Source organism: Perca fluviatilis, chromosome 18, assembly GCF_010015445.1.
Source record: "Perca fluviatilis chromosome 18, GENO_Pfluv_1.0, whole genome shotgun sequence".
Classification (NCBI taxonomy): Eukaryota; Metazoa; Chordata; class Actinopteri; order Perciformes; family Percidae; genus Perca; species Perca fluviatilis.
This window is the reverse complement of record NC_053129.1, coordinates 3,793,517-3,820,874: the sequence shown is the minus strand read 5'-3', so window position 1 is coordinate 3,820,874 and position 27,358 is coordinate 3,793,517. Positions and strand designations below refer to the sequence as shown.

The 27,358-nt window shown below is 43.2% G+C and overlaps 1 protein-coding gene across 11 annotated transcripts in view; it reads left to right on the top strand.

The window, feature by feature from the left end:
• ankrd6b (ankyrin repeat domain 6b) overlaps positions 1–27,358 on the top strand; it is a 49,744-nt gene that overhangs the window by 2,039 nt on the left and 20,347 nt on the right. For 3 of the 11 annotated variants that reach the window (XM_039782438.1, XM_039782431.1, XM_039782430.1), the window contains exons 1-8: positions 13,160–13,295; positions 19,284–19,382; positions 19,644–19,833; positions 20,312–20,410; positions 20,866–20,964; positions 21,951–22,049; positions 22,690–22,788; positions 23,329–23,427. In XM_039782438.1, coding sequence (XP_039638372.1) covers positions 19,285–19,382; positions 19,644–19,833; positions 20,312–20,410; positions 20,866–20,964; positions 21,951–22,049; positions 22,690–22,788; positions 23,329–23,427 — 783 coding nt within the window. In that variant the 5' untranslated portion in view covers positions 13,160–13,295; position 19,284. Of the gene's footprint in view, positions 1–35; positions 144–11,446; positions 11,826–12,972; positions 13,296–19,283; positions 19,383–19,643; positions 19,834–20,311; positions 20,411–20,865; positions 20,965–21,950; positions 22,050–22,689; positions 22,789–23,328; positions 23,428–27,358 lie in introns of those variants that run through there. The other 8 variants (XM_039782441.1, XM_039782440.1, XM_039782432.1 and 5 more) reach the window with 6 other exon arrangements.

The following is a 27,358-nucleotide window of genomic DNA, read 5'->3' as shown; positions in this document are numbered from 1 at the left end:
GCAACGGATATCCGGCCTAAAGAGTGAAATCCGGCGGATTTTCCGGTGGCAACGGAGCAATCCCGGAAGTGGAACGTCAATGATATAGACTACATGTAAAGTGACCACAGTAAATGAAACCAGAACTTTAAAAAACTCAACAGGTAACTTTACCTCTGATGACATCATCAGGGTTATTCCTCCTTCATGCAACTTTTCTCTGAGCAGGCTGAGTAGCACCCTCATGCTGACTAAATGAACTTTAATACTTTAATATGTAAATAAAATAAGTGGCGTGGCCAGCAACAGAACTTAGGACAGCAACAGAAACCGCACTGTGAAATCATGGTGTTCTCACCCTGGTCTCCAGGAGCTACTGAATCCATGTGGGGCTGCAGCTCACCATAATTGTCATTGTAGATTAATGTGTGGATTATTATTTGGATGAATGGATTAGTTGTTTTGGTCTCTAAAGTGTCAGCAAACGGTGAAAAATGTGGATCCGTGTTTCCCAAAGCCCAAGATGACGTCCTCAAATGTCTTGATTTGTCCACAACTCAAAGATCTTCAGTTTCCTGTCCCAGAGGAGAGAAGACACTAAAACATATTCACATTTAATACGCTGACATCACACAAGTTTGATTTTTTTTCAACTAAAAATGACTCAAACCGATTAACCAATTAATTAAATTGCTGACAACAAATGGATGGATCTTTGCAGCTCTAGCTGTGAGATTAAGTTATAATGATTCATCCATCTTTCCTGATTTAGTCATTCCACTTTGCTGTTAAAAGCCTGCGGTCTACCGTTTCCTGCTGTGTGTGAAGCCCGTGAATGCACCACGCAGTTAGAGTCTGAGCAGCCTCCGTCTGTCCGTCTGCTCGTGTCCCCGGGGAGCTGATAGCACGAGGTCAGAGGTCACCAGGTGTGTAATGGGCACGTAATGAGCCTTAATGGGCCACAGGGCGGGGGGGGTGGCACTGTGTGAGAGGCGATTATTAGATTTGTCAGATGGTGAGATGATGCCTGTTGTAGTGAGTAAAGATGCTGAGATCTGCTAATTCCCATGATGCTTTGTGAGTGAAAATCAATGTTAAACGTTAAAATGTCACATTAGTTTAACCACTACAATATATTAAATCTATGATATTAATGTATTAATGCTGTGTTTAAGGAATCAGATTTCCACTTTAAAGCCAGCCGTGTGTGTGTGTGTGTGTGTGTGTGTGTGTGTGTGTGTGTGTGTGTGTGTGTGTGTGTGTGTGTGTGTGTGTGTGTGTGTGTGTGTTTGTGTGTGTGTGTGTGTGTGTGTGTGTGTGTGTGTGTGTGTGTGTGTGTGTGTGTGTGTGTGTGTGTGTGTGTGTGTGTGTGTGTGTGTGTGTGTGTGTGTGTGTGTGTGTGTCTGCTTCCTAGTGAGGCACTGGAGGTGCAAACGAAGGAAAAGGAGCTTTCTTTGGTATTTTGCCTTGCAGGGGCTCTAAATCCCGCTGAAGCCTTTATTAGTGGTAGTTTGAAACAATTAAGTGTACGGCCATGCACACTCCGTCGCTCTTTCTCCCACAATGCATCAGCTGTCATTCAGGGCAGAGGGTTAAACAAGTATTGGTGTACAGTCTCTTTTTTCAAGACCAATGTAAAAAGAGACAAAAGGCTGGTACAGCGTGACAGAGCCTGTACTTTATGGGGGGGGGGTGTGCTCTGCCCCACAGCTGACACTCCGCTCTCTCCAGCTGGAGATGAGACACCCAGGGCAGCTACACCTCCTCCTGCTTCTTCTTCTCATGTACAGTACGTGGGAGACAAACAGAGAGAGACACTATTAATAATGTTTGTCTGCTTATCATTTCTCTGACTGATAACTCCAACTTGGATTTTATTTTCTTAGTTTTTGCTCATCGTATTTGTTAGTTACAGTAGAATAGCCCAGTAATCATCCAGTTAATTGTTGAGATCTGGAACACAGCAACCTCACTAAGAAAGAAAAGCCAGTTGGGGCAAGAAACACAATAGTGAGACAGTCAGTCCATGAGAATCAGGATCCCCCCCACGGGGTCCAACATCACTTTGACAGGATGCAAGGTGTTTAACAGAATAGGACAGATAAAGTCTTTAATAATACAATGCACTCTTTAAGGCTGATGCAATTGCAATTTGGTTGCATTTGCATAATGACATTGACGTTCTTCTTGAATCTTGAATAAAAAAAGTATTTGTAACACAAAATTGTTATTTTTTACAAAAAGCTTTTTGTAATTAGGCTACTGAGTAATTTGTAGTCTGTAAACGGTGACAGCTCTTTACAACAGACAGTTTGGGTAATCTATTAACTCTTAACCTTGGTTCTCTCCTTCTTGTACCATTAGACTTCTTGTTAGCACAGGTCAGTTATATTATTTCCAATATGATTGTTATTAGTCATTCCTATCGGTATGTTATTACGGATAGGAATGATTGCCAAATTTACAAAAATAATTGTACTTTAACAAAGTGGGAGGGCCCATGTGATTTTGTACCCCTGACGACCACAGGTGGTCTCACGGTGGTGTTGTGGTAATTGCTAGCCAACTGTTGGGGACTCATTGTAAGGTCCCAGTCAAAGGGTGGAGGCTCTCTCTGCGGAGCACAGGGGGCCTTTTCTGCTCCGTGCCCCGGGACAATGAAGCCAGGCCCGGGAGGTGATTAGGGCTACCAGACTGGCACGGCTCCTCAACCTCCGAGGCTTTGGGAGGCTTGTCTTCTTTGTTGCACTGCAACACAGGCCTACTTAACCAAGTGCTTCTTGTACTATATATACTATAAACAATGTGTGAGATTGTTGGTAGTGATGCTCAGGCCTAGTCCACATGTACACTTATATTTTTATAATGTAGCTTTTTCTATGCGTGTTGGCCTTTTAGTTTGATGACCCTGACTATGTCCATGTCAAATTTCATTTGATTTTGATGGTCAGTCTTTGAGAAATGTAAAGGGGAAGTCAGCTTTAATGACAGGTCAACGACGATTATTTGATGATATTGTAGCAGCTGGCCAATATTTTAATATTTTCACCCAGCTGGATATTGTTTGCACTAGTGGAAAACCCTGAGCTGGTATTGTACAGGAACTTTGATAAGATGTTCTCATTGTACCAGGAACGCCGGTTTCGGCAGACGCCACACATCCTGACCATGAGACTGCTCGGAGTTTCCCTGGGAACTTTTGCTTCACAAGGCCACTTATACAGCATTTACACGTCCTTTGATAGTAGAATGTGAAGAGTGAAAAGAACTGGGAAACAACTTTTTGACAAAATCTGTAAGTCTTATACCCGTTTATATAGCTACCACATCCACCACAAACTTGCAGCTTGTCTCCTCTTTGCATTGAATTTGTATGTGTATGTGCTGCCAAATTTGCGTGAAAAGGCCTGGGTGTGATCACGCCGTTAGTCTTGTTTAGGTTGACCTCTGAACTATTTATGTCGATTGCTATCACATCTGGTGCAGCTGTGACATGGATGCCAGAGGGTGTATTTCCAGCAGTGACCTGAGGATTAGCCAACAGTGTGTCAGCATCCCATTTCTCTGCACAAAATGCACAAATGCTTGGCAGTGATTAAACAGATAACATAGCCGTAAATATTTGCTCTGTATTCTCTGGGGTATTTATGGCCCATTTTGTCCACCACACATGCTTCTGTCAGCACAGATCTCTCTGCCTCACCGCTACACCGAGCTAGCACTGAACTGCTCTTGGGATTAGTGAGGGGGTCAAAGTATTGTTTTAATCTGGTTCTGGCTCTCTGTCCCTAACTGGTGCAGGAAAGACAGATGGCTGAGTTCTGAGTGGAATCAGAGGGAATCTGACCACTTTCTTCACACTCATCATATAGTCATGTCCCTGATCCCTCACATGTAAAGTATAGAGAGGAAAATAGCTGCGCTGTGGTCTCTCTCTGTGTTCCTTCTGCACTCCCATTCACTACTTTGGTTTTTAGTGTTGTGATAAGAGAACACTCTCCAACCAGAATGCATCTCCACTCCTGGGGGGAGGGGGGCATCAGAAGACTGACTTTTAGTAGTTTGTATTAGTGCAGGACCTCCATCATGCTGGAAGTGAACCTAGGACTAGATCCACTATCTAGTAGGGGTGGGAATCACCAGAGGCCTCACGATACGATATCATCACGATACTTATGTCACGATACAATATTATTGCGATTTTAAAGACATTGCAAAATTCTGCGATATATTGCAATTTATTACCTTTTTTCCAACTTCAAATTTTTCCCAATTTCAAATTATGTCCCCAAAAGAAAACTTTATCAACATCTTTTTTATCTAATCGTTTTATCTAAAAAGATACATTACAGTTTGTTCATCTCACTTCAATTTTATTGCTGCAAAATCAGATAGTCAAGCAGACAAACTGACCAACACATATATCATAAAAGATCGATACTTAGCGTCTGTGTATCGATACAGTATTGCCACAGAAAATATTGCGATACTATGCTGTATCGATTTTTTTCCCCCAACCCTACTGTATAGACTCTCTATACTAGAATATTATGTTCTTTATCTCATGTATGTAATTATAAGATTTGTTTATTTATAGGTATAGGCAAATAACTTAGTATGTTTTTATATATATATATATATATATATATATATATATATATATGCAAGTATATTATTAATAATCAAAACTCATTGATATTTGAGTGTAAGTAAACAAACAAAAGTAAATGTAGTCTGTATTTAAATTCAAATATTAGGACTGAGCTGTGTGTACCAGCCCTCTCCAGTTCTAAAGCCTTCATATTGCAGCCATGTTGTTAATAAGTTCTGTGACTGGCTGCAGTCCAATCTTCTCTTCCATTGTCCACTTCCTCTTTCAGCTCCACCCACTGTGTGTTCTCTATATGCAAGGGACATTAGTTATTTCTGTAATGTCTGTTGAAGCCCTAGTAAAAGAAATAAAAAGCTTTGTAGGAAAACGTATTTCTCAAACGGAGGGATTGTAATAAGTGTTTTTTGCTTCCTATGAGCTGTGCTGTAGAGTTGTGTCTGGATCAGTGAAAACACAGTATATCTGTGTGTTCAAAGCACCATGGGGGGGTAAAACAGATTTAGTTTTGAATGTTTCATCCCCAGATGGAGTCCCAAGTGCAGAAGTCTGTTTCCAGCTGGATGTGTAGGCTGGGAGAGCATGCAATGACCTCCTCAAGGGAAATTTGATACATGGGTTTCAAAGCTGGTGTTTTAAGTGTGAACAGTGCATCATTTTTCACCATTGGTAAAGAACATATGATGTAATGTGAGAAGCTGGCTTTTTTCCTGGGGGGTAGTTAGAAGTCTAAAAGCCTAATTTGGTAATACTCCTGCATAATATAATTGAGCAGCTTCTCCATCACATTAGAAAGCTAAGGCTTTGTCTCCAAAAGTCACCATGTAAGACTCTATTTTTTTGTATTGCTGGGTCCTGTTAAATTCCCCCTGCTCCCTTCAGCTAATCATTTGTAGACTGTAATCCAAAACCTATTATCAGGAGCAGTTTGGGGAGTAACTAATGGAAAGCAGAAAAAACATTCCTTTTCTGACATGTAGGTTAAAGGCCGTTGTGTGTTTGGGGTCAGTGAGCGGCTCACATCACTTCCTCGTTGGCCAGATCTGAAATCCTCACACCCACAAACGTGAATGAAACCTTCTGTGGTTGGGGCTTTGAATGGGCTGCTGTTGGAGATGTTGACAGGCGGGCACTAGCAGCTACATTCCTGGCATGCTTTGGATATCAACTGCTGATGCACAGCTGCCTACTCGCTATCAGTCATGGAGGCTGCTGACAGCTGGGTTCAGAGCAGCATGGTGAGCAGAAAGAAGAAGACACACCATTGACTCAGCATTACTCAGCAGCTAAACACTGGTTTGAAAGGTGTAATTCAGGGCTGTCGTAATGTTGTGGAAAGTTGATTTAGCTGGCACACTTTCTGTAGAAAACATCTGAAACTTCATCTCACCAAAGACACACACCGTGTTAGTCCTCATATTACAAAATGTGTAACAATGTTAACAGACATTTATTGTTACAGTAAATATCATTCCAGGGGTTAGCGGCATGTCATTGCTTTGTTAAATTATTACAGCTACAGAGAACAGGTATGTCACTGAGGTTATCAAGTGGGCACCCCCCATCCCAGTTGTTTCTCTGAATGAAGCCCATCACACCCCCAGCAGGCTGATGTGACAGCTGTCAGAGAAGCACCTTTGACCCAAACTTTTCCTGGTTCACTGAGCCCCAACAGACCATAGTCTAAACACAAGAAGAGGCTTACATGTACTTACATTACATGAGCCCCATGTTACCGGGTCTCCATGCAAATTAGCGTTTCCTAGGATGGCGAAGGAATGTCCCTGCCGTACTCTGCCTCTGATTGGCTTACCCTGGTGTTCTTACTCTGACCCTAACCAATCTCCCTCCTCATGCCCGAACCCTAATGTATCCAACCCTAGAAGGCAACGAGTACTAGCCGTCCTAGGAAACACAAATTTGAACCCCCAACGGTGGAGCAACACCGGCACAACGTCCTCGTCTCCTACATAACTCTCTCTCCACTGCTGTTGTAGCTGACGGGGATAGTTCCTGAGTGCATGGGGTTCTGCCAGCTCCGCTCGCCAGAGGGTGAATGACTTGCACACCAATGTGCTTGTGCTAACCTCAGCATATGTCGCTAAAGGGCGCGCAGTGGTACCAATACACGAGCCGCCACGGCACGTTTGGATTACCCAGTGGTTGGTGTTATGTGACGCATACTGACATACACAGAACTGTCATAGCATGAGCTCTGAGGTCATTCTTTAATGGCAGCGACACTACACTTATTGATACCACGAACCCATTCTTCAACAGAAAATATACTGGCTAACAAAAGAGATCAGCTCCATGAAGCAGTGCGTCTGCTTGGGAAGGCAGTTGTTTTTCCGGAGCGATCAGGCTAACCGTTTTCTCCAGGGTATCCTCCCTGAGCCTGGTGAAAAGCAAGGGCTACCATTTCTTGTTTTTTTAACAGAGTCCTGAGTTCCAAAAGTTTGCACAAAAGCCCCGTTGCCTAGCTGCGTGTGAGGAGCCTCGCTGCCACTGGCAGGCCGGCTTTGTGTGCGCCGGTCTCTGAACAGGATCTTGTGGCTAATCAACTGGAATGCAGTCGGGGAGAGGATTCCTCCTCGCTTAATCGTATTCAGTCTTCAGCTGGCAGGAGAGAGCCTTTCAAACGTTACCATAGTGCATTAGCACCCTTTTCAGCTCAAGTGAATTGACCTCCTATAGTGAGGTTTGCCATGCTTTCTTTGGCATTCTACTTTGTGTGGTCTAATTTCAAATTTTGGGAAAGTGTTTCATGGATATTTGCCGGACTGCAGATTCCTGTTTGATGTAGCACACTGCTCATCTTCCCTGACGCTCAATAGGCCAAATATTATATTTCATAAAAATGGTATCACGTAGGGGTGGTACGGTTCACCAAACCCACGGTTCAGTTCGTATCACGGTTTTCAGTTCTGTACGGTTCTGGTTATTTTTTCTTTTAATATTTAACACTCCAGAAATATACTTCAGCATATGATATATAGCTTAATTACCCACAATGTAGGATACAGTATAAAATAATTATATTGTTATATCATGTAATCATGCACAAACTGAATTTGACTTGACTTTAAGCCCATTATTGGGACCATCTCTGAGGAAAGCTAGCTGAGATTTTGATACAGCAAGAGGGAAGACATGATGATTTCAACAAGCTTTTCATTTATTTGACAAAAAAATGAGAATGTGTATTGCCATCAACAGGAACTTATGTGCCTTTTTAGCACATGAAGATTGAAATATTACAGAATATCAATTGAAATAACTTGCATTTATCAAACTGCCAACTTCAGTGTAGCTCTTACAAAAATGTATCCTTTAAATTAAAAGAAAAAGAGAGGAACTCTTAAAGCTCCGTCTTTTGAATAAGTCAGAATACATTAAACATAAAAACATTGTTAGTTCATTTCCTATCCTGGCCTGGGCTGGGACACACATTCATACCGTTTGATAAAGTACTTATTGGACTTTAACTTACCATTGCACTCACAGGTCCTCCTGTACATCTCTCCGTTTTTTCCTGCATCCACCGTGTGTGTTTGTGTGTGTGTGTTGGTGTGTGTGTGTGTTTGTGTGTGTGTGTTTGTGTGTGTGCACGCATCCGTCGCGGGGAGAACTGAGCAGCCCCGCCCGCTGCAGAGAGCCGACAGAGAAACAGCAGCCGCTTCAGCGACTTTAGAGTGAAAAATCGTTCCAGCGTACATTGATGTTAAAATGTCTACAGGCTGGCAGGATGGTCTGAAATGTTTTGCACGGTCTTTCGCTGTACGTTTTGTTGGTAACTTGTCCACACCTCTTCTTTCGCGTGAAAGGGAAACACAGCTGTCTGAGGTCACATACGGGGCACCTAACGGGCACGAGGCTACATTGCGCATGCGTCGAACCGTGCGGCACACACGCTCCGAACCGAGACAAGCGGACCAAACGGTTCGGATGTTTTTTCATGAACCATATCCCCCCTAGTATCACGTCTTCAGACGTTGGCGGAGGTGCTCTGTATTTCAGTTTTTTTCATTCAGGTCCTGTTGAATTGATGAGAGATTTAGTGTAAGACGTGTTTGAAACTGAAACTGTCCGGTGGAAATGATTTGGCTGAGGAACTGTATCACACAGCCATGTTTTTATGGTTGAGTTGGGATGAAGGGCTAATGTCTTGGAAATAATCTGTTCCTCTATCAGGATTTAGGCCTGTATGCCTGCGGCGCTGTGATCAGCCCATGTTCTCTCAGTCTGTGTTGTGTTTCCAGTAATGAAACGCAGTCAACATCCCAGATTAGACTCCAGGGATCAGATGGGACATGCATCTTCCTCTTCACAGTGGAGCTGTACGATAGGTGTTGAGTTGAAAATGCTGTTTTCACTGTCTCTCACATCCTGTGTTGGTCTCAGGTTACCAGTTTGTAGGTTTGGCTTTGTAATGCCTCCGTGGAATCCAATGGCTACAAAGTGCTAGGCCTAATCCCTTTCTCTCCGCTCATACTGCTTTTTTACTTTTAGCATCGCTTGACATGTAAACTTCCTCATTTATTCAGGCAGAGGGGAGTTGACACCACATGAAGAAAACAATTCCATTATACTCTGATTCTTGCAAGTTTGTTCCCTCGTATTTAGTTACAGCCTTCAGTATCACACAGCCAACATCCTGCTGCCACAGCCAGGCTAGCTTCTGTAAGTGCATTCTCTCATTGAGCTTTTTCTTTCATCTTCATCTTCCTAGAAAGTCCAGCATACCGGCCATATGCTGCTATTAGAATTTAAACCTTTGCAATTGTAACAAAGGTAAACCAAAACTTATTTTGTCAGCTTTCCAAAACTGCAGCCCCCATGAAATGTTTCCAGTACAGCAGTGTATCCACCATATCCACTAATATCCACCAAACTGAAAAATCTTGGTGTAATATTTGATAATAACATGTACTTGGATCAACATATTAAATCTCTGACTCGCACATGTTTCTTTCAATTAAGAAACATTGCCAAAATTAGAGGAACTGTTTCACATTCTGAGCTTGAGATGATTATTCATGCTTTTATTTCATCTCGGCTTGACTACTGCAATTCTATTTTCACCTGTCTCAGCAAATCGTCACAGGACCGTTTACAACTAGTCCAGAATTCTGCTGCAAGGCTGCTAACCAGGTCTAGCAGGATGTCACACATTACTCCAGTTTTATACTCATTACATTGGCTTCCGATTAACTACAGGATCAAATTTAAAGTTTTGGTTCTGACTTATAAAGCTTTGCATGGTCAGGCTCCGGCGTATATCTCGGACCTGCTCCATTCATACACTACAAATAGGCCCCTCAGGTCTTCTAACCAGGGATTACTGGTTGTCCCACGCACCCGTTTAAAGACTAGAGGTGACCGTTCCTTTGAAGCGGTGGCTCCAAACCTGTGGAATGCGCTTCCTATTGCCTTACGTTCTGCAGTCTCTGTTGAAGCTTTTAAAAAGCAGCTGAAGACGCACTTGTTTAAATTTGCTTTTGATTCATTCATGTAAAATGTTGCCTTTTAATGACTGTTTTTATTCTTTTATCTTTATTGTTGTATAATTCACTATGTTTTGTACAAATTTTTATCTTGTGAAGCACTTTGTGATTCTGTCTGTGAAAGGTGCTATATCAAATAAACTTATTATTATTAAACCTATTATTAATATAATACTAATATCATCTGTCCAACTTGTACGATCTGCTGTCTAAAAACATGACCGCCGTTTGGCCCTGCCTGTCCATTCTCTTAGCTCCAACTTGTTAGGGTTATGGGAAGATCATGGCTTGGGTTACAATAATAATAATAATATTCTTCTTCTTGGGAGGAAAGTCTCAAAGTATTTTTTTAATCTATGCTAAATGATAACTATTTTTGTTAGACTGAACACCCCTGTCTAGACCCACTGCTAACTTGCGTCACATACTTGCTGGAACTGTTAAAGTTATGAAAAGTCAAAATGTCTACTGTAAAGGTCTGTGAACCTGATTCATTTGGAAAAAATAAAAAGCAAGAGTGCTCTGCTGCTGGCAGGGCTAACTCAGGTTTTAGCAAGTACATTCAGCCACATCTATTCAGACCGCAAGAAGACCTAGGACACAGGAAAGTACATAATGGACCGAGAAGAAATAAACTGAAGCACTCACACAAACCAAACATGACCTGCAGTTTTCATTTGCATTACAGAAACTAATGAAACGTGTTAGTGCTCTTGATAAATATTATTTCTTTTATTTCAATTTAGCTCCTTTTGTTTCTCTAGAATCGTCATGGTTACTAAAACTTAAAATGCAGTCAATTTGGGTGTTTGGGGTGGGATGGGATTTCTTTCAGCTTTCTAAAGGGCACACACCAGAAACCCTTTGAGAACCACTGGTTTAGAGACAGTGATGCAGCCCTACTGAGGTTCACAGGGGGAGCAGAGGCTCATGCAGGGATCCCCTTAATAATGTGTCCCGCCTGGGCATCATGCACTAACATTAATCCAGTTAATTGAGGGAAACTATTGGATGAAGATGAGAACCTTCCTGTGGCTCTCTCACAGTAAGGATCTCACAGGCTCTGAGCCTGCTGTGGCCTCATGGCACACCAGCTGACTATAGTGGGTTTGTCCTTCCTCCTTTTACCTCCTACTGTGTGAATGCTCCCCTGTGAAGCATCATTCATTTTTTAATCACATTCTATTTTACTGGATGTAATTACAATGTCCTAACCCCAAATAAATGATAGCATACTTTCTAAACTGCATCCGCTGTGTTAATAAGTCATGTCAACACTTGCTTACTCTGTGGAAAGATTAACCTCCAACTCAACATTTTAGAAGCTCTTCCCTTTCTGTGTGTACTGTAGGACTCGCTGCCACCGTGGGTTACCTTCACACAGACCACAGCAGACGGACCATTTACAGGCCAACAGTATTTATTTTCTCTGACTGCTCACACTTAACACAACTTTACAACTACAAACCGTGCGCCTCTGATGGCCCGGCTACCGGTTTTGAAAATACTAACAAAACGATCTCCAACAGTCCAGTCCTTTCTCTGTGGTGTGTGGCAGCCAACTGAAGGTCCAGCACGATACTGCAAATAAAGGGAGAGCTTTAATTAGCACAACAACAAACAGCTGAGACAATCCTCTCACCTGGCACGCTCTCCTGCTCTATCCATTCCACACACCTCTCTCCACTGCAGCTGACTGCAGACCACGCCCACCTCCACAGTGGGGTTTAGTGAGTATGAATTATCCTGGCTGCATTTCCCCTTTTAGAACACCTCATGGATCCTAAAATCTCATTTACTATCAGAATACAAAGTTTATTAAAGGACAAAATCCTGTAGTATGTGCCCATATAATTGGGAGATCTGGCAGCAAAAATAACAGTCTCCGTGTCAGGACATGATCAGAGCGTCTGTTTTCACTCATTTTATGACTCTGGATTGATAACCGACACAGTAAGAACTTGACATGAAAAATCCCACCCAGACTGAAAATGTATGATCCTCCAAAGTTGACAGACTTCTCCATCGGCTACTGGCCGGCCCATCAGGAGCTAGTCGTGGTTCAGTGTCTTGCTTAAGAACACTTCCACATGCGGACAGGATTAATCAAATATTTGATGAAATGAAATTAAACCCAAGTAGTTCATAAACCCTAGTTTTCCTTTAACAGTGTTACGACTGGTTGGCTGCTGTTCAAGGAGTCAAAGCTCAGACTAATGTACTGTTGCACTCTTCTTTGCTCTCTACATGTTTTATTGCTTGGATTATAATTGAAAAAGAGGCAAAGTAGTGTCACAGAAACTTTAAAACTACAAACTTTTACTAAGAGAAGAGAAAAGTTGACGGAGTTTTCCTTTGGCAGCCAATATGTTTGAACACATTTAAATTTTCTGAAGGTTACAGATACTGTTAGCAGTCAAATGACTAATAAGGCAGGAGAGCATTCCAGTGTATGACAACTCAATGTCTGTGTAATTAATGGTGATGAAATATCAGAGACACTTGAGACATGGCAGCCTTTTTCCTCCAGTCCCCCTACCTTCCTGTGGTCATACCAAAACCACACGCGTGTGTCTGTGCCGTTTGTGCTGCTTATGACTGTGTTTTTGCCTATTTTGTATGTCTCTTTGAATGTGAAGGGTTGGCTTCACAGTACAGCAGCCACTCAGTCTCTGACCAAATTTGACCCCACTTTTTGGCTCTCATTGCAGATCATTTTTGTACAGCTCACATGATCTCACAAAGACTTAAACAACCTGGACAGTAGGGATGTTGGCCCACTCTGCCCATTCCTCCCTGGTTTCCTGTTTGCCAGCATTATGAGCGGAGCTCATGCTGGCTTGTTTTCACTCCCTGTGTTTCCTGTTCTCTTCCCAGCAGCTGAGATGATGAAGGGGAGGAATCCTGGCTGGTTGTGGACTTTGTAGCAACAGAAGAAGTAGCAGCTTTCTACCTCCTGTCTGACACGTCTGTCTGCAGCCGAGCTCACCATGAGTTAAAGAGCACTGCAGAGCATCGCCACCACTGCCTCCCCCCCCGCCTGGAGCCCCGTGTCTGACCGCGACAGCAGCTTCATGAGCCAGCAGGATGCGGCTGAGGTCCTCGCACTCTCCGAGCGCCTCCTCATAGCTTCACACAAGGGGCAAGCTGACAATGTGGTCCAGCTCATCAACAAGGGCGCAAAAGTAGCCGTCACCAAGGTGAGTGAGCGCTCCGGAGACTTTTGTTACCAGTGGGGCCTGAGAAAGGGGAGAGCCGTTTGGTTGGTCCCGTCTGCAGTTCTCTTGTTCCCAACAGGCATGGTGTGACTGTATGTAAAGTAAAATGACCGTTTGCTAACAGTTAAATGACAATTAACTAAAGATGAATTAACTACCAATTTACCATGTATTAATGATGGTTATTATAAAGTGTTACCAAAGTGAGTGAGATGAGTGAAAGATAGCGAGCACACAGTAACTAACAGTACAGACACCTCTTGGCTGTCCTGGTTCTACCTGCTCAGTTGCATTCTCAACTAAAGATAATCATTTATTATTCTCGGTGAGCTCTCTGTGACAGCATGACAGTCACCAGGGCGGCGCTATGTAGTGCTCATGATGCAGGATGACATCACCAAAACTGGCCAATGAATAAGAATCAGACTTTGTAATGACCATGTGTTTACTGGTCAGTGTATGAACAGGAATGGGAGCAGAACTAAAAGGCACCAGCTGAACTGAGCCACAGTGAAACAAAACCGGGACATCTGAGAACTGTTGGCCCCAATCAGCTCACAAGCTTTTCCTTAGCTGTGAGCGGCTGTATTATGGTGTCTGCGTCTTTTGGGTGTCATTTTACTCCCATTGTGTCACTCAGTTGTGTGACTCATAGATGTGTCTAGTGAACATAGCAGATGGTCTGTGTGTTGTTTAGCGGGGCTGTCCTTTCGCTGCCATGTTCTGTTGTTTGTGAGCCAGATAGCAGATGTGTTCAGGCATTGTAAGATAAATCAATTTGGATATCATATCCAGCAACGTTTTTTCCATGGGCTCATCTGCATCTCTTAAATCAATTAGACACAAAAGCGAGCGTGAAAGAGTTAGCAGCTCTGGAGCTGCTGACATATGAGCACAGCCCCGTCGTGTTTCAGACCTATACTAATGACCCAGCATACATGTTCACTGCTGAGTAAAGTCTGCACAGCTGAGCTCTCACACACACACACACACACACACACACACACACACACACACACACACACACACACACACACACACACACACACACACACACACACACACGCACACACGGCCCCTGAGGCCTTGCTTTATCCTTTGGTCCCAGCTCTCCTGTCATGTTGTCCTCTCTAGTAGAGCACATATGCAGCTTGTATTAGAACAGAGGCAGGCTTAGCACAGCATGTTCAGACATTTGTTACATGATTTCAGGCAGACAAAAGCAGACTTCTCCTTTTTAGCCTTTTGTCGCGAGATAATGAATGTTAAGTCAGAGTTGGTCAGTAAACAGGTGTAGGATTCTCGTAGGGTACAGATTTGATCATTGGCAAATTATCAAAGATGTTTTATCAATAAAGTTATGAATATGGTTATTAATAACTTTATCAAATCGACAAACAATCAAAACGGGGCACCACCCTGCTAGTCAGGGACCAACAATCAAACTGTGGAACAGTCACATTTCTGTGGTAATCCTTTAAAAGGGAAATAAAGGAAGGGGTGAATCCAAGCAACGGACCTGATTGACCAGCAATTATTACAACAAGTACACAAATAATCACAAGCAACTGCTAATTAATTATAATAAGATTTATTAACTTCACAATTATCAGTAGCTAAACAATAATCCTTCAATAATAAACTCATATACCTTTTTATAATATCACAACCAAAAACAAAGCAAAAACAAAGCAGCATGTGTCATGGACACGTCTGTGTCTGTGTGTGTGTGAGTGTGTGTGAGAGAGAGAGAGTGACAAAGGAGGGGGGGTGATTGAGTGCAGTTCTAAACACCAAAACAACTCCAAAGATGGCTACTTCTGTGAGCTGCACAAAACTATTTAGCCTCAAGAGGGCGGTAGTGGTGCTGCGTGTGCGTGAGAGGGCTGAAGAAGCCGGGGGTTGCTAGGCAACGAGCGCGCTTACGATCTGGTAGCTAGTTCCTGTTTTAGCTCTGTACCGAACGTAGGGAGATCCCGCGTGTGAAGCTACAGCGTTAGCTTGGTAATTGGCTTGCTGGCTGTGTGTGTGTGTGTGTGTGTGTGTTGTGTGTGTGTGTGAGTAAAGAAAGAAGAGAGTAAAGAAAAGAGGCACTTCTGATCTTAAGATATTGATAACAGCCAGCTCAGTGGCTTAACAGCGGATTCATCGCGATTATCTCGCGGACAGTAACTAAAACTCCTGAAAGGAGTTAGCAGATAGCAATTACGGTTTTAACCCAGCTACTTTAACACAACCAGAATCAAACGATATAATGATCAGTTATATATTCACCGAACAGATTAATAACCAGATATGGCCCATACATGATTACAATCAGATCACATTAATGGCACAGCGGTAGCGAGCCCTTTGCTCATTAGTAACAAACCAAAACGCACTAGTTCTAATATCTGCCCAGAACTGTGTAAGCCTCTTACTGTACATGCGTTGTTTGTCAGTTAAGTCTCTCGCCAGAGCTTAACGATCCGTTTCGTCCGAAGCAGAGGGGACGAACGGAATCCAGGTCGACCAAACAAGAACCAGAACGTAGTCCTTGTCTTGAATCCAGGCTGATTACGCCCGCTGCAGATGAAGGAATACTTCGGCCAGTATTCCCTCGGATCCCCTTTGTATATCAGGCTGATATAAAGTTTGTACCAGCTCGAAACTCGACCAGCGAGGTGATGCTAGTTTGCTAGCTAGCTAGTCCGGACTAGAGTGCTTCCTGTAGCGACGTGAGTCACGGTGGAAAAGCGAAGAAACACACAGTGCCGACAGCTTTTATCCTCCCTCCGCCTCCTAGTGGCGGGGTGGTGCATTCAAGGACCCGACGACCAATGGGAAAACTGCAACCTGGTCACAGGTGTGAAGCAGTTCTTTGTCTCACCACCAGTCTGCCTTGCCGTCCTCTTGTTGGATGCACTTTCTCCATTTTGCGAAGTGGCGGCTTTTTAGGAGTTTCGTGAAACTGGCTTTGGAATTCACATGTAGGCCAAGATCCTTTGTCCTGCCTCCTCTGTGTCTCTGTAGTCAACTCAATCTGAGCCAAATCACTGTTTAACCAGCTTCTTGGTCCCCAACACAGGTCTAAATCTAGGGTCTAAACATGATATATCATACATGATATTGTGCTGAAAATCAACATCCTCACCGCTTCCTCTTCCATGTGACGTGGAACATGGGCATGGATGGTAGAGGTAGTCATTACTCCATCTGGATGCTAACTATAGATGAACATACTTCCAGCAGCAACACAGAGCGGCAACATGTGAACACACCATTGACAGATCATCACCTTTAAGTTGGCGTGGTGAACATGTCAGCAACCAGCTGCTTATTCAGACATCCAGCCCTGAGGATGGAGGTGTCACCAGACTGCAGTCTCAGGTGCTTTGGCAGACCGAACTATGCAGTACAATATTACATTAGCAGATTACAAACCACAGCTTTGCTCACATAGATGGTTTACTGTTACAATATTATCAGAGCTGTGACATCACATGGCTCAGTGTCATTGGACCTGTAGTGATGTCAGCAGCCTGTGTCTGTGGTAAAGAAAGACATTGAGGTTGTCGAGCCACACTGTTCATCTTTACAGTTTGCAGCTGAATCCTCCTGATGAGGCTCGGGCATTTTTCTCCATCTTTCCCAGCTTCCCCAGACCCGGTAACAACAGGTCTTCTGTGCTGCACGTCTCCTGGATTTAGGAAATGATTTATACTTTTGATGTTAAGAAGCAAAGGTTTCAGGCACTCGTATGAATCATTGGTTTGTTTTTCAAAATATTCTGTATGTCAGATACCTAAAATAAAAAGAGAGTGCATGCAAAGCCAGTGCTGAGCACAGTTCATGTGGGATGATTCTGTGTATCATTTGCTTTGTGTTTTCTGTTCTGGCGTGGCAAACCAATTTTCCATGGGAACATTATGGCATCATATTGTCACAGCTACAACAATATTACATGTGCTGCTGCTCGCTCTGATGATTTAGTTTCAACCAGCTGTATTTGGGTATTTTGGCAGGGTGCCATTATGAAAACTTAATCCAGGATAAAGGGGGCATAGTTTCATATGAAACATTCCTCTGCTCAGGAAAAGGAATGTAGGAATAGTTTTTGGAAGGCTTATATGATGAATGGATTGAGACTGAGAAAACATAAAACAGAGGAAAATAAAAAAGGCAGAAAAGATAGAGGAGATCATGATCACTTCTGGGTGTACTGTGTGGAGAGGTCAGAGGCCAGACAGAAGCTTGGTAACACTGCCCCCAAGAAGCTACACCTAACCTGCAACTGTCTGTTTACACAGTAGCATGCAACTTTGGAAGATACTCACTTTAATAGTTTTAACCATTTTAAATGCTTGACTTCAGCTAAACTTGATATACATATGGCTGAGGACAGGATTTTGTCCCCCATCCCCTTTATTAGGAAGGGATCCCTTCGCAGCCATTATGGACAGGACGAATGATAACCGCAACCAATATCTCTTTAAATGTACATATGGACATGTCAGTACTGTCTTAAGATAGACTTTAAGAAATGTGAACCTTCCCTTTAACTAAAGCCATATCTGCTGTTCATCTCCCTCAATGTCCACCAACACAGACTGCGTATTGGCTGTGGACCTGAGCTTGGCTGGCCGCCCAGTGTAACTCAATCTGAGTACCACAGAAACGCAGAGCCGAGCCCAGCCGCACCCAAACAAAGCAGGGACCTCCAAACAGCAGGATAATACCTGGGCTGTAATGCGGCTTGTGTGGGAACACAGTCTGATCTGTAATTAAAGTGTGTTTGCTCAGTAACATGACAGAATGACAGAGATCACCGGGATCTACATGCTGACATCCTGCTCTCTCATTCTTCTTAATGCACTTCATTATGTTGGGTGTAATGTTGAGGATGTGTTGAAAGCATTATTATATGTATACAACTATTAGATATATCTCCTGCATGGCTACTGTAAGAAGGAAGTTGCTGCTGTTCCTTATGTCGTCTGATGTGTCCTGGTTGAGTACGGTGCATCGCTGCATTCCAACTGCTATGTTTTCTCTTACCACAGGAGGTTAGTCTCAGTTTAATATATGCCTTTAATACATAAATAAACTATGTATAAACTTTCCGGCATAAACTCGTTTAGGTCAACCCCTGTGTTCTCCGTTTTAGAAAAAGGATGGATAGTTATTATGTGTTCATGTCTATTCTATTACTCATTTAAGATCCTGCATGTGCATGGAGCTGTGATGATTGATGTGATGCAGCTATGACACATAATAGATTAGGGCTGAATTGATTATTTTCATTATTATTGATTGTTTTTTTGATGATCCTCTTAATAGTGAAAAACAAAGATAGGGCACCTTTTAAAGGACAGAAAAAAGTAAAAGGAAATGAAATGAACAGGTGCTAGGGTAAAAAGATAATGAAAAAGATGACATCCCATAAAAGCAAGTCTATTAAACTGTGTTTTAAATCCTTTAACGCTCCCTGAAGTTAAGTAAGTGTATTGCTTCAGCCCCCCCCCACAGGTCTTTATATTGGCAGGATGCACAGTTGATCCTCTGCTCAGCTAACAGGAACAACTGTGCAGCTTGTGCACTATTCTCTTAAACCGTGGATTAAGTATTTGTTTGTTTTCAGTCGAGTCATTACTCAGAGGGATTGTACTCTGCAGCAGATTGTCTTCAGTCGGACTCACAGGTCGTACTGTTACTCTGCAGCAGGGGGCTGGGGGGGGGGTCTGTGTGTGGGACAGCACTCAGCTTTGTCTGCTCCTGCTGGAGTGTGCTGCTCTCTGGTGTTTTGGTCGCTGAGCTGTGTGTGTGTGTGTGTGTGTGTGTGTGTGTGTGTGTGTGTGTGTGTGTGTGTGTGTGTGTGTGTGTGTGTGTGTGTGTGTGTGTGTGTGTGTGTGTGTGTGTGTGTGTGTGTGTGTGTGTGTGTGTGTGTGTGTGTGTGTGTGTGTGTGTGTGTGTGTGTGTGTGTGTCCACAGTATGGCAGAAGCCCCCTGCACCTGGCTGCCTACAAAGGCCACACTGAGGTCGTGCGTATCCTGCTCAAAGCTGGCTGCGACCTGGACATCCAAGACGATGTGAGTAGACTCCTCTTCCTGTCCGCTCTGGCGGCCATGTTTCCACTTCTCATCCACTTCCACCTCTCGCACTGCAGTCTGATCGCTGGTTACCAGTGGAATGCTTATCTCTTTGCTCTTAGTACTTTTTTATTAGGAGTCTTTTTTTTAACACAAAGATAAGTGTAGCCTAATGACCTCCAGTGGCCTGGAATGGGACCCTTTGGACTGCCCACTTGTGGGTTTGCCCTCAGGATGCAAGTCCCCCTTTCTCACTGATAGCAATAACCCAGATCTCTGGCGGTGCCAAATTCCTTCTCTGTGGTCAATGAGCTCCGCAACAGGCCGCAGCACATCCTCCAGGACTGGAGGGAGCGGGAGGTGCAGACTGAGGCAGGAGCAGGAGGAGAAGGAGAGAAGACAGTGGAGCAGGGCTGGGAGAGAGCCTGGAGGATCAGGGAGAGTGAAGGAGGTTAGCCCAAACTGCTGCTACTGAGCCAGCCAAGTCTGTCCCCTCATCCTTCCTTCCCTGAACAAACTCCACTCCTCCTCCACTGCTGCTGCGCTAGGCTCACTTCTTATCTCGCTTGTTATGGCCCTCTCCCCCTCGTCTCCCTCCTCTTTCTCCCCCATCTCTCATGGAAATCATTGCTCTTTCTTCCAGCGCTCACATGCCAAACCTGGCCTGCTAAGTGTCATTCACCACTAATCTGCTTTGCTCACAAAATTCCATTTATGGCTGAGCATAAATGTGAGCTGAACCTTTTCCCTGGGCTGTGTGTTACTGCTGTCCTATGGTTATACAAACCACTGTGGGCTCTAATACATACACAACACAACTTAGAGCTGTTTGAGAGTACCTGCTGTGGTCTGTAAACTGCTCTATTGGGATCATATCTTCTTGTCCCATACCGCCAGTCAGTGTGGTGTGTTTGTGTGTCTGCTGGCAGGGCGAGCAGACGGCGCTACAGCGGGCTGCTGTGGTGGGAAACAGCGATGTCATCAGCGCTCTCATCCAGGAAGGGTGTGCACCAGACAGACAGGACAAGGTGCACAGCAACAGACACACACACAGAGGCTAATGGCACATCTATAAACACAAAACAACATGTTGTTCTTAATAGTCACATAGGCCAGGGCTGATATCAAAATATCAGGTCAAAAAGATAAACAAAGCCATTATGAATGTACCATAAATAACCAGTCCTTTGTTTAAAACAAGCTTATATTAGAGACAGGCCTTGATTCCTGATTTCCCATGTGTAATAAGTATATTTAATCATATTTCTGTAAAAAAGAGAAACTCAGAGCAGCAGAGTGGTGAGTATGACGTGTCTCTGTTGTTGAATCTTATCATTATACTAGTGTAATTCTTCATGGGTTCCCTAAAATCTAGAGTTACAGAGGAAGAGAATCTTCAGAAATGGAAGTATCTTGAAGATTTGTGTTTACATAAAGTGGAGTGCATCAGTCTGGCTATGCTTTTTGTCTTGTGTCCTGTCAGGAAGGCAACACAGCTCTCCACGAGGTGTCCTGGCACGGCTTCAGCCAGTCTGTCAAGGTGCTGGTGAAAGCTGGAGCCAACGTTCACGCTAAAAACAAGGTGATTGTGGAGCTCTCAACTTTCAGCCACAGCACTGATTAAACAGGTTTTCTATAAACTGTATTCCTATATGCATTCCTTCAGCAGTGATTCATGTTTCCTGTATCTGGAAGAGGAAAGAAGGCAAACACCAAACGCCATCCAGAAAGATTCACTTAAACTTTGTAACTTTTGAAAGTAGATATAACATGTTCTTCCTCTGACAAACTGACAGATGAAATTAGCAATTATTAATAACACTTCTTTGTCTTTCAGTACACTCAGGGGTTTTGCTGCTACAGCCTTACTTTGTTTGGTCTAACCAGTAGCTTATTGTGCTAACTTGGACATTTAGACATTACTGAGATGTTTCCCTGACTTTAGGACTCTTTTCTACTTTGCTACTGTTATGCTACATTTTAGCATGGCACACATAATCATTTTAATGGTTTCATCACAAAGTGTGCACAGTGTACCTCAGCAGCAGACACTCACTCTGTCAGCTCACCTTATCATGATGTCTTTAAAGGAACTGCCATTAGCCTGTCGCTGTTCAGCAAACCTTTCATAGTCTCACTAACCAGTGTGAAAGGTCATTCTTGGCCTTGGAAAAAAGTTGTTTTTGAAAATCTGAACTCAAGGTCGACCTCCAGGCTTTCAAAGATGCAAATTCCATTACCACCATATTACATCACCATCCATCACTGAGAAAACTCCATGCATAGATGAGGACCTTGAGATGCAGTTGAAAGCTCCGGAAAATAACAAAACTATGTCATTCCTCTCACCCATGTTTGTGATCTTCTGTCTTTCTTTTCTCTCTCCCTCTCTTCTTCATGTCTCCCCTATTTTTCTTTCCCTCTATTGTGGTTGTCTTCTTCCCTCTCCCTTCTCTCACATCTTCTCCTTGTCTCACTTCAGTTTGCTGTAATGGCAAGATTGTCAGATGAAGGGTGTTACCAAAGTATCCGAGTGAATACTAATAAATGCTGACCCTGTGTTTTCAGGCAGGACACACAGCCCTCCACCTTGCGTGTCAGAACGGTCACGCTCAGAGCGCCAGGGTTCTGCTCCTGGGAGGCTCCAGGCCCGACACCACAAACCATGTAAGTCTGCAGCAGGGCTCGGGCCAGCGGCTAACCCTAACCCTAACCCTGTCCAGCAGGGCTCGGGCCAGTGGCTAACCCTAACCCTGTCCAGGGAGGGGACAGAGATACCACTCCTTCCTGCTGACCTTCTTGTCTGCTGGATTCGTAAATTGGCAACTGTCTGCATTTAGTAACAACTGTGTATGTCACATGTTGTGCTTACGGCTTGGTGCACACATCCAATTTTCAACAAAAAATACACCTTTTATTAAATAGATTCAAAGTCTTCACTACAGATATTATATGAGTCTGGACAGACCGGGATATGAACTGCAACTTGACTGGCTGGCCAAGACAATATTTTATATAATATAATGTCCACAAAGACAAATGCTCACTGCAAGAACCCAAAGTGTCTTGAATTACTTTTTGTTTTTTTGTCCGACAAACAGTGCACAAACCCATAGACGTACTATTTAAAATGATTTTCTTTAATCGGTTAATTAACTAGTCTGACATTGAATAACAGCCTCAGCTGAAAACACACCTGCAACTGTCAGCATGGGTCCTGCTGTGACATATCTTTGAAATGTAATTGAATGCATCATTTTGAGATAAAATTATTGTCGAAATGTTAATCTCTAAATATGTTTTCCAGGCGGGGGATACGTGTCTGCATGTGGCGGCCCGCTACAACCACGTGGCTGTGATCCGCATCCTGCTGGGAGCCTTCTGCTCCGTGTCAGAGAAGAACCTGGTAGGTGCCTGTGCTCCAGCAGAGCCCTGTCTGGGGTTACTGGACAGTACCAGCCACTTTGTCATGGGACTATGAATGGAACCTTTTTGACAATGTGTAATAAATCCCATCTGGCTGGTAAGAATGGCTGGTATATTTTTGAATTCCATTGACTCACAATTTTTTGTCCAGAATTTCATTTGTAAATGTGACACATCATATCCCATCTGTACTTCTACTACTATCGTAAATTCAGCTTATACAGTTACAATATGTGTTTTGGAATTATGTTTGTCACTGTGCTGCATGAGTGAGAGCCTCAGGTTTATATATAAGATGTAAAAGTCCATACAAGCATCAGATGTCAGGAAGTTCTAAATAAATAAAGGGTCCACCCTCACACCACCATCTCCTGTACTGTGTGTGTGTGTGTGTGTGTGTGTGTGTGTGTGTGTGTGTGTGTGTGTGTGTGTGTGTGTGTGTGTGTGTGTGTGTGTGTGTGTGTGTGTGTGTGTGTGTGTGTGTGTGTGTGTGTGTGTGTGTGTGTGTGTGTGTGTGTAGGCTGGGGACACGCCGCTACACGTGGCTGCTGCTCTGAATCATAAGAAGACGGTGCGTCTGCTGCTGGAGGCTGGGGCAGACAGCCACATCTGCAACAATGTGAGTGCCTGCAGCCTCTTTTTACATCGTTAATGCTCGGAAGAAGTGTTTGTGCACTCACTGTGCCTTTCTGCATCTGCAGTCAGCAAACAGTATGAAAAAATGGAATCTTGCTAATAAAGGCTGTGTTAGAGCGAAGCTGGAACTGCCTGTACTATAAAGCCTCACAGTTTACTTCCACAGCACTGACTACCAACAGAGGCAAACAAAGAGCGTTCTTTTACTTGTTAATTCCACGTTGCTACTTTTTCTTTCCATCAATGTTAAGCTACTGCCAATGACACTCAACAAAAAAAAAATGAAGGTCCCATGGCATGAAAATTTCACTTTATGAGTTTTTTAACATTAATATGCTTTCCCCCAGCCTGCCTATGGTCCCCCAGTGGCTAGAAATGGTGATAGGTGTAAACCGAGCCCTGGGTATCCTGCTCTGCCTTTGAGAAAATGAAAGCTCAGATGGACCAATCAGGAATCTTCTCCTCCTCCGCCCAGAGAATTTGGCCCACCCATGAGAGAGAGAGAGACATCATGGCTTTCAAATGAGCAAAGTGGCAGTTGGTCAAGGCCACACCCCCTCTCCTCCTCAATAGCTACAGACACAGAAATGGCACATACTAAGGAAAGCTCATGGTGGGACTGGCTCTAGTGGCTGGAATTCTGCACCAAGGCTGAATTTCGGGAAAGAGACTTCAGATACAGTATTAGGGGACCACTAAGGTCTATATGAAAGAAGACTTCAGATACAGTATTAGGGGACCACTAAGGTCTATATAAAAGAGACTTCAGATACAGTATTAGGGGACCACTAAGGTCTATATAAAAGAGACTTCAGATACAGTATTAGGGGACCACTAAGGTCTATATAAAAGAGACTTCAGATACAGTATTAGGGGACCACTAAGGTCTATATAAAAGAGACTTCAGATACAGTATTAGAGGACCACTAAGGTCTATATAAAAGAGACTTCAGATACAGTATTATGGGACCACTAAGGTCTATATAAAAGAGACTTCAGATACAGTATTAGGGGACCACTAAGGTCTATATAAAAGAGACTTCAGATACAGTATTAGGGGACCACTAAGGTCTATATAAAAGAGACTTCAGATACAGTATTAGGGGACCACTAAGGTCTATATAAAAGAGACTTCAGATACAGTATTAGGAGACCACTAAGGTCTATATGAAAGAAGACTTCAGATACAGTATTAGGGGACCACTGTTGGATTCACGTAGGGTACAGATTTGATCATTGGCAAATTATCAAAAGATGTTTTATCAATATTAATAAAGTTATGAATATGGTTATAAATAACTATCAAATCGACAAACAATCAAAACGGGGCACCACCCTGCTTGTCAGGGACCAATAATCAAACTGTGGAACAGTCTCATTTCTGTAAAAATCCTTGAAAAGGAATTAAAGGAAGGGGTGATTTCGAGCGCGACCCGTTCGACCAGCAATTATCACAACAAATACACCAATAATCACCAGCAACTGCTAATTAAGTATAATCGAATTTATTAACGTCACAATTATCAGTAGCCAATCAATAATCCTTCAATAATAAAACGTATATACATTTTACAATATCAAAACCAAACAAAGCAAAAACAAAAGGTGTGTGTGTGTGTGTGTGTGTGTGTGTGTGTGTGTGTGTGTGTGTGTGTGTGTGTGTGTGTGTGTGTGTGTGTGTGTGTGTGTGTGTGTGTGTGTGTGTGTGTGTGTGTGTGTGTGTGTGTGTGTGTGTGTGTGTGTGTGTGTGTGTGTGTGTGTGTGTGAAAGGGGAGGGGCGGTGTCGAAATGTAGTTCTAATACAAAAACAACAAAAATGGCTACTCCTGTGAGCTGCACAAAACCATTTAGCCTCAAGAGGGCAGTAGTGGTGCTGAGGGCACGGAGAGGGGGCTGAAGAAGCCGAGGTGGGGGTTGCTAGGCAACGCGCACGTTTATACCATATGCTAAATCACCTATTAGCTCTATACAAAACCCCACGTGGTTAAGTTAGCAGCGTTAGCTCGGGAGGTACGTGGCTAGCTTGTATGTCCGTGTGTGGGTTAGTAAAAGGAACAAAATAAAGGAGGAAAAGAAAAGAAACACTCTGATCTTAGTTATAGATAATGGCCAGCTCCCTCAGCCACCCAGGTCTGGACCCCACGTGTAGTTAGGACAGACTGAGACTTTTGATTTACCGAGGGAAACGGCCACTATAACCACTCTAGTGTCTAACAGCTGATTCACCGCGATTATCTCGCGGACAGTAACTAACTCCATGAAAGGAGTGGTTTAGCCGGTAGCGTTTACGGTTTTAACCCAGCTACTTAACACAACAAAATCAAACGGTATAATGATCGGTTATACATTCACAGCAACAGATTAATAACCAGATATGGCCAATACATGATTACAATCAGATCACATTAATGGCACAGCGGTCGCGAACCCTTTTCTCATTAGTAACAAACCAAAACGCACTAGTTCTAACATCTGCCCAGAACTGTGTAAAGCCTTACGGTGTGCGTTGTTTGTCAGTTAAATCTCTCGCCAGAGTTTAACGATCCGTTTCGTCCAGAGCAGGAGATGATACTTGATCCAGGTCGACAAGCAAGAAACAGAACGCCGTCCTTTTCTTGAATCCAGGCTGATTAAACCCGCTGCAGATGATGATGATGAGGAAATACCCGGCCAGTATTTCCTCGGATCCCCTTTGTATATCAGACCGATTATAAAATTGTCCCAGCTCAAACTCGACCAGCGAGGTGATGCTGGCTAGCTAGTCCGGACTAGAGTGCTTCCTGTAGTGACCTGAGTCACCGTGGAAAGAGCGTAGAAGCACAAATGCCGACAGCTTTTATCCTACCTCCGCCTCCTAGTGGCGGGGTGGTGCATTCAAAGACCCGACAGCCAATGGGAAAGCGCAACCTTCTCACAGGTGTGAAGCAGTTCTTTGTCTCACCACCAGTCTGCCTTGCCTAGCATGTGGTGAAGGTAGAATCTCCATCTTAGGGACTCTGCTTCCAAATAGCAGCCTGTAGGAGTTTGGTGAAACTGGCTTTGGGGTTCACATGTAGGCCAAGATCCTTTGTCTTGCCTTCAGCTCAGTCTGAGCCAAATCACTGTTTAACCAGCTTCTTGGTCCCCAACACCACTAAGGTCTATATAAAAGAGACTTCAGATACAGTATTAGGGGACCACTAAGGCCTATATAAAAGAGACTTCAGATACAGTATTAGGGGACCACTAAGGTCTATATAAAAGAGACTTCAGATACAGTATTAGGGGACCACTAAGGCCTATAAAAAAAAAATTTCACATACAATAATAGGGGACCCCCTCTTTTTTTTTAAAAAAAAATAAAAAAAAAAAAAGACAACACCCAAAATTATTATTTAAAAAAAATATATATAAAAAGGGTTTTTTAAAATATATTATTTTAAAGGGGCCCCTTACAGTATTAGGGGACCACTAAGGTCTATATAAAAGAGACTTCAGATACAGTATTAGGGGACCACTAAGGCCTATATAAAAGAGAGACTTCAGATACAGTATTAGGGGACCACTAAGGTCTATATAAAAGAGACTTCAGATACAGTATTAGGGGACCACTAAGGTCTATATAAAAGAGACTTCAGATACAGTATTAGGGGACCACTAAGATCTATATAAAAGAGACTTCGACTTCAGCTACAGTATTAGGGGACCACTAAGGTCTATATAAAAGAGACTTCAGATACAGTATTAGGGGACCACTAAGGTCTATATAAAAGAGACTTCAGATACAGTATTAGGGGACCACTAAGGTCTATATAAAAGAGACTTCAGATACAGTATTAGGGGACCACTAAGGTCTATATAAAAGAGACTTCAGATACAGTATTAGGGGACCACCAAATCCTATATAAAAGAGACTTCAGATACAGTATTAGGGG